Below are 16,262 nucleotides of genomic sequence, written 5' to 3' on the forward strand. Positions count from 1 at the left end.
ATATTTAAAAGTAAATTTAAGCTGTTTAGTAAATAGCAATACATGTATTATTTGGAATAATTAGTGGACTGTGTCTGTGTACTCAGAATGAAACAAAAATCTAGCTGTTTAAAAGTTAATTTGACCATGTCCCTCTGAAAATTCTAAAACCCATTGCCTGAATTATCCATTTTGGTTGTGTGAAATAACTGAATTAACTTTAGAGTCACCTAACATCCCTTTCAAATTGACTGTACCTACAGCCTTAGGAGCCCTCAAATGTGAGTCAACATTGCCTCTAATTGATGTGATGGCTGAAGGTACAGTGCATCAGAGATGTTGTAGTTGAGACTGACAGAAGAAATAGATCAATATATTTTTAAAGCATATGAATATCTTTTGGTTTTCAATTGCCTATAAAAACCAATGATACAAAATACAAGAAAATTACAGTAAACTAAATCATAAATACAAATACACATGAATTATTTCTATTTTATGGATTTGTAAAGGCCCTCTTAAATCGTTTCTCCTTAACCTCATTATACCTGATGTGATTAAGTCATGAATTATAAATCAGTGTTATAGGCTCACTGTTTTGAGAAACTTGTCAAACAACCTCAGTATATATAAGCTAAATCATATTTTGTATAACAGTGAAATGATTGTGCATTCAAAGAAAGTAAATTATGGAGAAAATATATTGCCTCTGCTGTTTTCAAATTGGATTGTTATAAAGTCTAACTTCTGTTTTTCCTTTTACTGTTAAATGCAATGCCTTATTTTCACTGACATTTTGTGTACTTATTTAGGGTCCTCCTGGAGGTGGAGGGCCACCAGGAACACCCATCATGCCTAGTCCAGCAGGTACTGTAATTGAATGAGCCACATGGGTATTTCTCAGAGTAAAATAATAGAGTACAGAAACTGTTATGAGGGAAAGTCAGTAGTATCCTTTATCTCACTGGTGGTTTCATAAGTTGAGTAGAGGTAGCAAGTAGGAGGAAATAGTGCTCTTCAGTAACTATTTTCCAATTACTTTAAGCATTTAGAACACTTCTGTTGTGTAGGTAACAGATTTACAGAATGAAAATTGTGTTGATCTGTATGAATTGCCCAATAATTTTATCTGACTAGATATTTGCTTGAAACTGTGGAAAAGATCCAAATCCCACAGCTTGAGAAAATTTCTGCACAAGTAACATATGAAATACATGGACCCATTAGGTTTAATACAGCAAATCAGACTCACTGTATCTAGCACCTAAAACAGATGTGGATGTGCTATCAATTATCATTTATCCTACACGTCTATAGGTATTTATTGGTTAGCTAATCCACTATGTAATGGGGGAAGTTTTTTCATCTTTTAAACTAAAATACTTCAGTATTCCTGGAATCATGTCATATGATTATTTTCAGTGCCTCTCTCCTTTGAGACTTAAATACAAACTAGTGGATGTATTGTGTCTTGAGGCCTCTAGTGATGTTAATAGTACAGCCCTCTTAGTGCCTGGCAGCATGTAGCAGAGCCATGAACAAGTTCACACCATTGACTGCATAATCCTATGACTAGAAACGATTTGAGGTATAGCCCAAGAATCATGTACAGTGATGCTCATCTGATATAGCCAGCAGAGGACGAGAAACAACTTTCATGCCTAATCCAATTTTAGTGATATTTTTAAATTTTTATGTTTTATGGACTAAAACTTTAGCCATTAAGATTACTGTCAAAGAACTTTTAATGACACAGAGAAATAAATGTTCATGATTTAATACAATGTGATCACAATATTATTTTTAAATATATTACACTGAAATCTAAAAAGTAGATAAGAAATAGACTATCAGTTTTAACTTCTGGGTGATGTGTGGGAAATTTTTATAATTAGAAAATAATTTTTATTATGTTGCCCTCAAATTCATATCTTATTAATTTGTTGAAATCTAAGATATATAGAAGTTTGAAACTGAGTATCATTAATCATACCAATAAGTATTTTTAAGTTTTGAAACCTTAATTTAGAAAAAGCAGGAATTTGATTGGTTCAGAATTTTACTTTGCTTCACTAACTCTTTGGAATGAATCATAAATATTTCATAGATCTCTGTCCTCAGAACATCTTCAGTGAAGTGAAACAGAATTCATTGAAGATAGAATTATATGAATTGAACATCTTGCCCACGTTTGCATTCCTTTTGGTGAAGTTAAGGCTTTATTATGAAGGTAGCATACGATTAACAAATATTTCACTTGCAGTACTCAAAGAAAACTTTTGGAGTGACACTAAACTTTGCAGGCGATAAGTAATCTGATCAATTCTTCCTTTCAAGCCAAAAATTGCCACCAGTATTGCTGGCTTTTCTGCATGCTCTTTTATGTACTCATTCTTTATCAGTCAGTCCTCTAATATGAAGCCAGTATGCCCCAGCCTCCAAAAAATAGGTGCCAGAATATCTATTGTATATTTTTTTTGTCTATAAATCAGACATTTTCTAAAAAATACCAAACTTATTCCCTTAATGTTTTTTCATTTTCAGATGAAATTCCTTTGATTAGTCTTAAAAGCAATGAATTTTCTTTCTGCATATTTTAAAATATACAGCCCATTTTCCTTTCAAATTAATTACTAAAATTAGTAAGACTAATAAAGGTGAAAAGCCATTAAGTTTTCCTATGTTTAAGAAACAAACCCAGCTTTTCTGAAAGATAAGTTTTTATGGGATAGCGTTTATGCCATGAGTTGAATCTAAGTTAGCAGGTATTCATTGTCTATAGTATACAATATGAGTAAGACATGGCCCGTTTCCTCCTCTCAGAGAACTTATAACCTAGTTTGAAGCCAGAGGGAAGAATAAGACAAAATATTAACTATAACGCAAAGCATAATTCAGTGGTGGAGGAGCACTCACACACTTTTAAGTATCAGGGGAAGTAAAACTTCTTGGAAGAGGTATCATCGGCAGTAGGCCTTGAAGAGTGAGAATGTCATCTCAGTAAGTGGAGATTGGGTAGCGAAGACGCTGGAGGAAAAAGAACAAAAATAAGGTGATGGAAAAGGATGCACATATGCAGGAAAGAAAAAGTAGCCTGAGTTGACAAGTGTATAGTACACATAAAAATGTAAAAATACTTCAAGCCACAAAAGTAGATTAGGAGCTTACTTAGTATAAACAGAGGTCAGCCAGATGTGGGCACTTCAACTTTCTTAATAATATGATGTGTTAATCTAGATGTAAAAAATAATATTTAGGATTATGGATCACTGTTTATAAACAAAGGTTAAATGGCATCTTACTCTAAAATAATAAATTAATGTTTAATAATGACAGAATAAGAGGAAAAGTAATTGCCCATTTCTCACTCTACGATTATTGCCATAAGGAAGCAAATGATTTTTATCTTCTGCCTTAAATCAGTGTAAAACAACTTTTTCAAAGTAGAGGCCTACAATATTTTATTTAAGAGAATTATATAATTGTGGGAAAATAGAAAAACATTTTATAACTATTAGTTTCTAAACATAAAATATTAAGCCTTTCACTCTAGTCTATACATTAGAAACACCTATACTCAGACTAAATGAGGACTAGTAATAGACATGAAATGTAAAATGTTATGTGTATTTATATGGATATACATTACAGTTATTTTTATTATAATGAATCAAAAGTAAAATGACTGAAAAAAATTTTATTGGAAGTTGTACTAGTGAAAGCTGGCTTTTACTTCAAACAAGAGAATTTTCATTCCAGTTGTATTGTCTTTTTCTAATCTCTTTCTTTGGGAAGTAAGCCAGGATATTCCATCATCCTGCCTAAATATATTTTTTAAATTGGTATATTAAGAAACCTTAATAAATAACTAAAAATTTACTAAATCTGAATTTTAAGAGATTTTTGTTATAGGTATTCATATAAATTGCTTAGAGAAGTCAAAAGGTTTTCATATTTTTAAAGAAGGAAAAATTTACTATAATTTTTTAGACTTTTAAAGTGACATTCCTTTTGACCTGAACTATTCAAGTGATTATTCCTAATATATTAAGTAAATATTCCTAATTTATGACCTCAGAATGATAATTTCTGGGTCAGAAAGTGGCTTACTTGTTTCTGAACGTCAATAATGATTATTTCAAGTGGTACAGCTATTAATATACATAGGTGTCCAGATCATCTTTGATTATTATTTTGTGATGACTTGGGTGTAAATTATAATGAAAGATATTAATTCAATAATATTTTGTTTCAGATTCAACCAACTCTGGAGACAACATGTATACTTTAATGAATGCAGTACCTCCAGGACCTAACAGGCCTAATGTAACTATACCTTTTTTTAAAATTTTTGGAATGTATTTGAAGACTCAAGTCTCTAAGTACATTTCTTTTCGTTGATACTGGCTTTGTATTTTATTATCCAGGACCTTACTGGATATCAAAATATCGGACTCTTATGTTCTGGGTTGGAAAAAAACATTATCTATAACATACATAACAAGAGATTTAATATTAGTATAATGTAAATGTAAAATGGAACTTAATTATAAAATGTTGGTATGTGGCCTTATTTCATCTCAAATATCTAATAATTTATATCGACTGTTTGAAGGTGACAGGTACTGTGTAATCGTTTATGATCACCTCGTTTTGCACATCATTAACATATTCAGGTGGTTGTGTTTTTTTCCTAATAAGCTCAAAACTAAATTAGGAAGTTGAATATGCTTGTTTTTCTTTAAATTTTTGAAATCTGGAGTTTAAATATAGAACTGAAGCAGTTCTACAGAAAGAATTTGGGCATTTTTAATAAGGCATATGGTTGTGATTTTTCTACAAACACTTACAGAAAAATGGTATTGGTCTATGAAACCTACATGTTAACAAAATATATTTATAACAATACAGTTTATATATATATATATATATATATATGACTAAAAGGTAGCTCAAAGAAAAATCAAAACATGTATAAAGAATTCCCCAAAGTATACCAAAAACTGGGGATGAAATATTATAATTGAGCTTCCTATCAGTGAGGCCAACAAAGGGAAACTTGAAGTCGTCGGTGGGGTATGGCACTGAAATGTGGCTAGACCAAACTGAGGTGTTCTGCAAGTATGAAACACACCCTGGATTTTGAGGACTTATGCGAAAAAATATCTCATTAAAATTTTGTATTGACTATTTTTAAATGATAATTTTGATTACATAACTAAATAAAACTATTAAAATTAACCTGTTTCTTTTTACTTTTTAAAGATGGCTGCTACTAAATCCAAATTTATTTACGTACTTCACACTTGAACTTTACATATTTTACTTCTATTAAGCAGCACTACCTTCAATTACCAGTTCCCTTTATATAATCAAATAAATTCTTTTTCAGGGAAAAAAACAGTTTCCTGTCAGTAATGTCTAAAAGGTGTTTTCACAGAGATTTTTAAAACATTGAATACAATCATGAACAATGTTCATTTCAGAAATGCAGCACAAATATAGAAAAGCACTTCATACTGCAATTTCATATCTTAAAACTTGATATTTGAAAGGAAAGGAATAAGGGAGGAAAGCAAGAGCATATGGTACTGAAGACATTTCTGCAGGCAGCTGAACTGATATCACCCAAGTGTGTTCCATTCTGGTCCTCTCACTTGTTACGAAGAGATTCAAAAGAAGTAGACGATGAGCATGTCATTCTTTCAAATATCATTTGTTTGAGCCATGGGTAGTAAAAGCCAATGCCTGTTGAGGGCTCGGACTGCAGTGTTCTGTGCTTGAAGTATCATACCTACAGTCAGTGTTGCTTAAAGCACAGTGATGGCCAGATAAAGGGACCAAACCAAGGAGGAGCTCAGGCTATGAGCCTCACTGCCACCAGTGTCTCAGCCCAGATCTAAACTATGCTTTGGGGTGGGGTGGGGAAAGGCTGAAAAACAACAGTAAGTTCAAAGTTAATTTCTCTGACCTCTCTTTAGAAGCATACATATTCCAAGTAGTCACTGGAAAATAAAAAACAATCCATACTTTTAGGCAACAGAATTGGCATCACCCTGGGAAGATATATAAGCATGTGATATGGGTAAGCATGGTGATGGAAAGCCATGTTATTTCCACACAGAGTCAGTGATATACAGCATGTCTGCTGAGGCAGCTTTTCCCCGTAAAGCCTCCTTGATGAGTAACCATCACCACCCCATCTATAGGCACACATACATACAACATTTATAGACATACATACACCACACACATACATGCATTCAATATGGAAGAAAGTATTTGGGCATGAGAAATTTTAAGAACAAGTGTTTTCAGTATCTTAACTGTACATATAAGGTGATTGTAGATAGCCTGTCTTCAAAGTGAGTCTGAGCTTCCTCCGAGGTATTCCAGGGAGTTGAGGCAAAGACTGAGCGGCAGGCCATGGACTTTCCCACCACCTAGTCTACTACAGCACATCTGTTCACACGTGTTGAACTAGACTCCTAATGTAAGGTTTCACTTGAAAATAAAGTAACACTACTTTGAAAGAATGTTAAATATCACTGCTTTTGAATGCCTAATTGTCATTAAACTGACGTGGTTGGGATTGCCAAGACAACTTAGGTGTATTCAGCTATCCCCAAGGCACTAAATATACTTAACCTGCAAAATGACATTATTTATTATGTCCATTTGAACAATGAGAGATTGTCTGCTACAAAAAATGTATAATGTTCAGTTGTTCTTGTTAATAAGCCAGTACTTTTAACAGCTTCTTAAGAATTACCTCTGGTTTATAATAGCAAAATTTATCAACAGCATTGGAGAGAGTACTTCTCATTTGCACTGAAATATATGTGCTTTCTGGTTAAGGATATCTTAAGGAAATTTTGGATATGGATAAGGATTAGCTTGAAGATCCAGAACATAGAAGATGAAATAAGGGAAATAGCAGTGCAGATAGAGATTCTAGAAAGCTGGGGGGGAAATCTAGGAAAATAATCTCTATAACTTGTAAATGAAAATAAGTTGTAGGAGTATCTTACAGTGTTGAAGATAGATATTGTGACATTGAGATAAACAACTGTTTTCAATATGATCACAGTCATTTTTTCCATTTTTTAAATAGTTTCCAATGGGCCCTGGGTCAGATGGCCCTATGGGTGGATTAGGAGGAATGGAGTCACATCACATGAATGGCTCTTTAGGTAAGGATATTAAATCTGATGTTCAGAAATGAATTCAAAGCAAAACCTTAATTTGACATAATATCATGATTTACAAAGTTCTTCTGTGTATAGGAGCTCATTTTGAAATGCTTCAGCTTTTACCTACAACTGATAGTTTAATCCATAGTATATTTGCTATGATGGCTGGAGAACAGTTGAAAACTCAGATGTGTGAGAACTGTTCTATCCGAGCTCATATTCACAGGTATTTCCTTTAACCTATCGAAATCTGAGTGCTTATGATAAAAAGAGATGCTGCAGCTTTGGGCACCTGGAGGACTGTGAAGTCCTCCCAATGGGCCTCTGATATCTCCCAAGGTCTATAGACATAGTCTCAGAGGAACTTTGGTTCTCTGCAAAAATTTCTTAATTTTATTTCTCCTTTTTAATGTTTGTCTCTTCTTAAAAAGTAAAACCAGTTACCATATTGTGGATAAACTGATTCTCTTAAGAAAAAACACTGCCCATACTGTCTGTGTTCATAATAAAGCTGATTTCAAGTAGTACAAATAATGGTTGAAAACATACTTCATAAATGATGTTTCCTTACCAAATGAAGCCAGCTAGCTGCAAGGTGAGCAAAAAGTTCACAACAGTTAGAAACAGAAACAAGTGGTAAAAAATTGATGTGGTCACACAGCACACTGTATATGTAGGCAGGCCAAACGCAAAAATAAAATAAAGGAAAAATGTTTATTTTATATCTGTATGTTTATCATCATCATATATCGTAAACTATTTTAAAAGTTGACAGTGGGGTTGGAAGTTTGTGCTAATTTTTTTCCTCTGAAAAAGAACCATCTTTTACTTAAGTTGGAGAAACCATGCCCATGAGTAACTCAGGTTTACACAGATTTCACAACCCCACCCTAGGTCCCCTTATGGCTCAGCTGGTAAAGAATCCGCCTGCAGTATGGGAGACCTGGGTTTGATCCCTGGGTTGGGAAGACCCCCTGGAGAAGGGAAAAGCTACCTACTCCAGTATTCTACCCTGGAGAATCCCTATAGTCCATGGGGTTTCAAAGAGTCAGACATGACTGAACACCTTTAACTTTCACCCTAGGTCAGGAAATACCATCCTCTTATATTCTGAAAAGCTATGTAACTTCAGTAATCAAGAAATTACACTTTGATAGACTTTTTACTTTTAAGGATATATGCTTATTTTTCTAGATTTCAAAATATTAATTTGTACAGTCCCATTACAGTGTTTATTAGTCATGTGTGACTGATTTTAAATTAAACACAAAATTCAATTCCTCCGTTGCACTGCTACATATCAAGTGCATATAGTCACATTTGCTGATGGCTGTCATAACAGACAGCACAAAGAAACATTTCCAGCATCACACAAAATTCTACTGGACAGCACCATTCTAGAGTTTTACCTTCTAATTTATTGCAAAATGATTTACTTTCCAGTCTTTTAACTGTAATATCATTCGTAAAAAGATAGCATTTGGTCATAGAGGATTCTCAGTTATATTACTCACTGGAATAGAATTTTCAGAATATTTTCACATTTACTTGTTATCTATCATGAATATTACTATATATTTTACATAGTTATATATATATATTTAGTATTTAACAGCTTATTATGCTTGTTTATAACTTAATCATGTTAATAGGCTCTCATTTTATGACTGTCTATTAAATGCTGTGCTATTAAAATATAATGTTTTTATACCAGGATAATTATGTAAATAGTTGAAAATAAAGCTTAAAATTGTGGCAAGGATTTGATTATTTTTGTTACCTAAGTTGTGATTCCATTTCTTAGGTAAGAAAATAAATTAGTATTGATGGTCCATTTTTCCTAAGAATTAAAATAAAACAACATTATATTTTGAAGACATTTTAACTTTTGACGGATTGCCACACATATTGATTGCTGCCAAAATTTTAATAGTAAAAATACTTCAATTTGGGTTATTATAGTAAAATGTGGTTCAGAATATTGTCAGGTCATGTTGCAAGTGCCCATTCTACATTTTATCAGATTTATAGAAGCATCAGTTCAGAAAAGAGATTTCTCTCTTGCTATCTAGTAAACATATACACATATGTGTATTAGTATACACATGTTAAAATTTTGAATTGAGTAGGATATGTATGTCTGCTATTTTGCTTTCAGGAATTTATGATAGCAATAGTTTTTTTTTTATACAAAAAAAGTAGATGATTGGGAAGTAGTTACAATTTTTCTTTGAATTAGCCATCAGATGATACTTATTCACCACATAGTATAGAGAAAAGTCATTTTTTGAGATTCAAAAATCCAGGAGACATGCATTGGAAAATACATACAGTGTACTTGATTATTGCATTTGTTTATATTAAAGGAGTATTTAATTTATAAATAGAATATTTACCTAATAAAGGCTTTTTTTCTCTATTTTGTTTTAGGCTCAGGAGATATGGACAGTATTTCCAAGGTGAGTATTGTATCTTCTGTGATTTTAATCTGAACTCTTATTAAGATTATGAGAGTAACATTATGAATTTTGTTCTTGAATAAGAGCTTGAAAGTAGAAGGCGAGATACAATTAAGTAAAAGTTTAAAATATTAATGCACATAATCTGTGGGAAAGGGTAAAATGAGTCTTTTAAGAAGGTTTCAAAGCATGCTAAGATTCATTTACAGGATGTGATATACATGATTAACTGATACCCAGGAAATAACAATCAGTTTAATCACATTATGCTGCTGCACATTTGTAAAGCAAACTGACATCGTGTAGATAATCTTGAAAATGTAAAGGAGTCTAGAGCAATATGAAAGAGGTAAATTTGAAAAAGTGATTATTATATGCAATAAGTATTACATTTATACATCTCATTTGTCATTCAAACCCTTATCAGGCAATGCTGATGTCCTTAATCATTATTACAGTTCCATAAAATAGAGTAAGAAAGTAATTAGAGGGAAGTTATCTTAACAGAAGTTGGAAAGTTACCCTTCTAATAGCACATGTCCATGATTTTCCTCTGTCAATCATCTGAGTATCTAAAATTAATCCTTTGCTAAGATGCCTTATATTTTTTGAAGAAGAATACCTAAATAGTTTTTAGGTCATGATGAATTTTAAAATAGTTCTCTGTGGGTCAAATATATATTTAGAATGGCTGATAAGAACTAATTATTAACTACCACTAGAGTGACTCTCTCAGAAGTCTGCTTTTTGCCAATAAATACAGAAATTCATTAAAGGATGCCTTCATTTTTAATTCCACTTTGAATTTATATTCATGTATAATAAAGTAAAATTCCTGATGCCAAGAAAAGTAAAATGAAGTTGAGCTATGGATATTGCCAAATTAAGACTTCAAACTGAAAAAGAGAGAAAGAAGTTTAATTGGCACCCTGACATTATATCTGCATCACTTGGGTGCTTGGCCCGAGAAGTTTGACCTGCAGTTTGGATGTCTGTGTTTAGGAACCACTGGGAAGCTCTTTTTCTTTTCTAAAAATAGATAAATATATACAATGGGCACTATCTTACCTCTGTGGGAAATTATATTAGGTAAGCCTTCAAAAATCTTGTTTTCAAAATAAGATTCATTGTATAATTCCATTAGAGACTTCTTTCTCAGAAGCACCTTTACAAACCAGATGACCATGATTATATTGGCTATCTTAGGTATCTGACAATTGATGTTGGCTGAATTGTGCTTTGTGGTCACAGTAAAATGTCTGAAGTTAAATTTGAGAAGCATATTCTAATATCTAAAGATAATTTATTTTACACAAAGGTGGAAACATCCAGTTTGCTTAAGGCTATCTTCCTAAAGTTTCCACTAACATAACCTTGTATACTACATAGATGTAAACAAAATTTTGCATGGGGAAGTACTTTGCAATTATAAAGCACTTTAAAAACTGTTAAAGGCCATAGTGAGAAATGAAATACCATCTTCTAATCTACCTTCCGATCAGATCTGTTGCCACACCATCTATGCTTATTTTTCCATTCCTATTCCCGGAAACAGGTTTTTCCATCACACTGTGTCTACTGCTAGTAACATTCTCTTGCCTAAGGATGTACTGTTTATTCTTGAAGCATTAATTGACCGCCCACTGTGTACTTTTGTGTACTGAATACTGCCTTGTGCGCTGTGGGAAAATACAAAAGACTTCTTTAAATACAAACATAATCTTTGCCCTCAAGTGGTTCATATACGTAGGCAGGAATTCCTTCATTCAGTAAACATGAATGTGCTAAGGCATTAATCTGGACTATAAAAATCCAAAGTTAAACAAGATATAGTCTCTGCCCCCAAAAAGCTTAGTATAACTAAGGAGACCAAACAACTACCATAAGGAAAAACTTTTACAAAGGGAAGTTCAAATACATTTCAGTTGACCTAAGAATTATGCCCAAGTAATAAACTTGCCACTCAACAGTGTACTAGAAATAACTAGTTGCATCCATCTTCAAATGGACTCCTAAGCATCTCATTTCTGCAGCACCTCACTGCTCATTCCAGGTTGTGGGCTCTAACCAGGCTGTCAGGGTGATGGCACCACGATTGTCTGTCCCATCTCCACTACACTAATGGTCACTTTATCTCTAATCAGCAGCATCAAACGTACCGTACACGCCCCTCCCAATTTTTTCTTCCCTACTTCTTTCCACTCACTGCTTAATTTTTCAGTCTTTCACACTGAGTTATGCAAGGTGTCACTAACTTCATTTTCCCTATCTTCCTCCTTTCCAACACATGTCCAGCTATCTCAAGAAGCTCTCCTCTCTTTTCTCTTATTTCCTGGGCTCTTTCCTTTTCATTCTATTCTTTTTCTAGTTATTCTTTGTGAATGGGAAGATGATATTATTTTTTAATAAACACTACTGCTTATTTTTGTTCACAATCCTTCTTGAGCCTCCAGTTGCATCTTCCTAATTCTCCAATTTAACCTGTATTTTTTCTTTTTTTAATTTAATTTTTAATTAGAGGATAATTACTTTACAATACAGTAATGATTTCTGCCATACATCAACATGAATCAGCCACAGGTATACACATGTCACCTCCCTCCTACCTTCCTCCCTATGCCACCCTTCTAGGTTGTCAAGCATCAGTGTTACATTTTTAAATTTCCTATTTTAAAAAGTTGTTTGACCAACATAACCATTTCTGTGCACTACAGTCTTGTCTCGTGGATGAAATCTACTGGAGATACTACACAAAAACAGAGCTGCAGTTACATGCAACGTATAGACACTTCATTGCCACCCACCGTCGTAACCTGCTCTGGGCTGGTGTTTGGAACCATAACCTGCTCCCTCACCCCAACCTACAATGCCAGTATCAGTATTGTCTTTCCCTATATCCTCATCATGTCATCCAGGGACCATCAACAGCACTGTGATGGTTTCCTTAAGTCTCCCCATTGAGCAACTTCTGTTGTTTTCACAACATTTTACAGAATTTACCTCATTTTTTTTTTAATGTCCTATATCATTTCACAATGTTCAGATACACCCAGTGACCTAGATAGGAACAAGTTTCAGAGATCTGATACTTAGTTTAGTTATGTATAAGGCTGTGTGTATAACTTTCCTTCCAATGTTCTTACCTACACCACTACTTGCTCATAAAACAGCTTAACACTGAGTCACCATGCTATGAAAAGACTGCAGGAAAAGCACCACCATGAAGTATTTTATAAGTATTTAAATATTAATGTACTGTTACTTTTAAACTTCAAATATTTTAATTGACACTTTGAATCAGGAATCAATATGAATGTAGCCAGACTTTCAGAGTTGTAAATTGAGAAATGTTACCACTTATATGTAGAATCTTAAAAAAAGGTACAAGTGAACTTACCTACAAAACAGAAATAGAGTTACAGATGTAGAAAAGAAGCTTATGGGGTAAGCTGGGGAGGGATAAATTGAGAGATTGGGATTGACATACACACAGTACTCTGTATAAATAAATAACTAATATGGACCTGCCGTGTAGTACAGGGCACTCTACTCAGTACTGTGTAATGGCCTGTATGAGAAGAGAATCTTAGAAAAAAAGAATGGATATACGTATTTGTATAACTTACTCACTTGGTGATACACCTGAAACACAACATTGCGAATCAACTATACTCCAGTTTAAAAAAAAATGTTTAAATATGAAATGAAAAATTTTTTAAAGGAATGATACATGGCAGAAGTGCAACAGAGTCTGGGAGCACCCCAGCTTAGTCAGAGATGCTGTTCCTCTCAGGGTATCTTGCAGGCTTCTGACTAGGGGTCTGAATATTACGCAAGGATGGAGAGGGCTTATTTCATCACTTTTTTGAGTACGTCCAAGTACACAGCTCAAATACGGTTATAGAGCTATGTTAGATTCTTTTTTACTCCAAGATTACAGTTTCTCCATGAAATGACAAATCTGTCTGGACCAAAAAGACTGCTAGACTTGGGGTAAATCTTACAGTATTTTTAAAAATAAATTTTCCCTTTTTTTGAACTAAGTCAATATTATCATTCCTTATTTTAAAACAGTTGATTAATAATTTATTTTAGTGAGTTGTAGCTTAAGTAATTGCATCTCAATTTTACTTAATTTTTCCAGGAAATCAAGTTATCCCTATACATTTCAAAGTTCAGTTATTTTATACTTAGGAAATTCACACTTTCATAGGAAAAACAATTGTCAAAAAAATAGAACCCTCTTTATGCCATTAGGCAGTGGTTCCTGGGCCCTTGGGGTTCACTGGCTGATGGAGCTCCTATGGACTTCAGAGAATCCGTCTTCTCAGATCCTCCCTCTGAGGTGCAGAGCACGGCAAGACACGAGCTGTATTTCCACCAGCTCATCTACCTGTCTCTGCTTTACACTGTAACCGTATTTTTTAAAAGCCTATATTCTTCTGGGAATAACTCATTCATGAAATTTTCATTTTTATGACATAAGTCAGAATCCTCAGAAATTTTCTTTAAAAAAATTTTTTAAAAAACTTATTCAGAAACAGAATATAAATGGCAGTGACTCAGGAAAAGACTCCAAAGCCTGGCTTCCATTTGAAATACCAAGTAAGAGTTTTCACCCTCACCATTTATTTTTGCAAGAATCCCTCGGTCATAGCCGCAGCTCTGTGTGCTGCTGGCCACTCTGCATTCCCCATCGAGGTGGAGTGTCAGATGACCTCACGTGGCTGAAACCACACAGTAATAATGGGACCAGAAAATTTAAATAGAGCATAAAGCAATATACTGCTAACTTAGTGTTTGACTGGATAGCTCCTATCAACCATTTTATCCTAAGAGTTTTGAATACATCTACTCAAACAAATGGTTGGAAAAGATTCGAGATCACTCCACACAGGAGCCTCCTTTCCCTCTACAAGTACATACTGAATTCTCAAGTTCTAGGGTATTTATTCCTCTTGTTCTTAACTATCGTTAACTATTTTCCTTTCTTTCCTTATGGTTCATATAAAAGTAATGGCTAAAATCATGTTACTTATGTAAAACACATGTAGAATTAAAGGGAAATGTTTATGAAAATAGTGACCTTTCGAGTCTGCTTAGTAAAATCACCCAGGGAAGGCATCGTTCCATCCTTTCTAATCAATGGGTAGCCCGCTCTGTTCATCATGGGCCGCCTGGAAATGTTTCTTAAAATCTCCAGAGTCCTAGGAACTCCATAAACTGAAGGTGAGATTTTGAATAAATATTGATTCTGAGATTAACATGAAGAGTTATGGGGAGTCATTTGGGGTTTCTGTTTTTTAATTTTCATTTGGGAAAGTATATAGGTCTTGTCAAGGTACAAAGGATGAGCTGGGATCCATGGTAGAAGTCTGAGGTAGCAATTATGTCTACTTTGTTCTTAGAGATGATGCTATAGATTCCATGTTTGAAACAATACAGTGTAAAAGGGAAATTAAAATCTTAAAAATGCTTTGTTTTCTAAATCTCGTTTACAGAATTCTCCCAATAATATGAGCCTGAGTAATCAGCCGGGCACTCCAAGGGATGATGGTGAAATGGGGGGAAATTTCTTAAATCCTTTTCAGAGTGAGAGTGTAAGTATTCCCTTGACTACATTATTATATCCAGATTTTATTTCTGAAGCTCTTCTTTAGAATAAATGCATGAAGCCATTATTATGACTATTTAGAGTTCAATAGGTTGATCTTTTAAGAGAAAACAATGTGGAATTTCTTTGAAAACATAAAAAAATGTACTTTCAACTCTGATTATACGTACATGGTTACAAAAATGAAAATTCTAAGAACAATTTTTCTACAGAAATCATGCATTGTGAAGGAACCTGCTAGAAACAGGTTGCACATTTGATCACCTTCCTCAGTCTCCACGTGACTGAAGCGTCCTGGGTCACCCTTTGAGGCTCCGAAACTTGTCTCTAAGATGCCTGTACTTCACACTCTAGACTTTCCTGCCTGGTGTGTTAACGTGTTGTTTACATTTAACCTGAACTAGATACATCATTTTTTGTGAGACTATAGTTTTAAACAAAGGCAGCGTTCATGTCTACATAAAAATAGACAGCAGCAACTGCTGCTGCTGCTGCTAAGTCACGTCAGTCATGTCCAACTCTGTGCGACCCCACAGTCGGCAGCCCACCAGGCTCCCCCGTCCCTGGGATTCTCCAGGCAAGAACACTGGAGTGGGTTGCCATTTCCTTCTCCAGTGCATGAAAGTGAAAAGTGAAGGTGAAATCGCTCACTCGTGCCCGACTCCTAGCGACCTCATGGACTCCAGCCTACCAGGCTCCTCCGTCCATGGGATTTTCCAGGCAAGAGTGCTGGAGTGGGGTGCCATTGCCTACTCCAGACAGCAGCAGGGAAGCAATAAAATTCATTCCTTCATTTAACAGTTACTGAGCACTCGCCAAAGCAATATGCTAGGCACTGGAGAGACCAAAAGGGCAACATGGCATCTTTCTCAAGGAATGATCACACTAGACAATAGTTAATTAGCTGTTTTTTTCACACTAGAAATACCTGTAGAATTTTTAAAAATACAATTTCCCAGAAGCGTCCCTAGACCCAGTGACTCAGGATATCCGGGAGTGGGGCCCAGCATACTTCCA

General features: G+C 34.3%; 1 protein-coding gene across 4 annotated transcripts in view; it reads left to right on the forward strand.

Moving 5' to 3' along the window:
- Positions 1-16,262, forward strand: part of SSBP2 (single stranded DNA binding protein 2) — a 308,955-nt gene that overhangs the window by 281,328 nt on the left and 11,365 nt on the right. For all 4 annotated transcript variants that reach the window (XM_018050056.1, XM_018050058.1, XM_018050057.1 and 1 more), the window contains 5 exons: positions 792-846; positions 4,235-4,305; positions 7,094-7,172; positions 9,603-9,631; positions 15,133-15,231. In XM_018050056.1, coding sequence (XP_017905545.1) covers positions 792-846; positions 4,235-4,305; positions 7,094-7,172; positions 9,603-9,631; positions 15,133-15,231 — 333 coding nt within the window. The remainder of the gene's footprint in view (positions 1-791; positions 847-4,234; positions 4,306-7,093; positions 7,173-9,602; positions 9,632-15,132; positions 15,232-16,262) is intronic.

Source organism: Capra hircus, chromosome 7 (genome assembly GCF_001704415.2).
Source record: "Capra hircus breed San Clemente chromosome 7, ASM170441v1, whole genome shotgun sequence".
NCBI classification, from domain to species: domain Eukaryota; kingdom Metazoa; phylum Chordata; class Mammalia; order Artiodactyla; family Bovidae; genus Capra; species Capra hircus.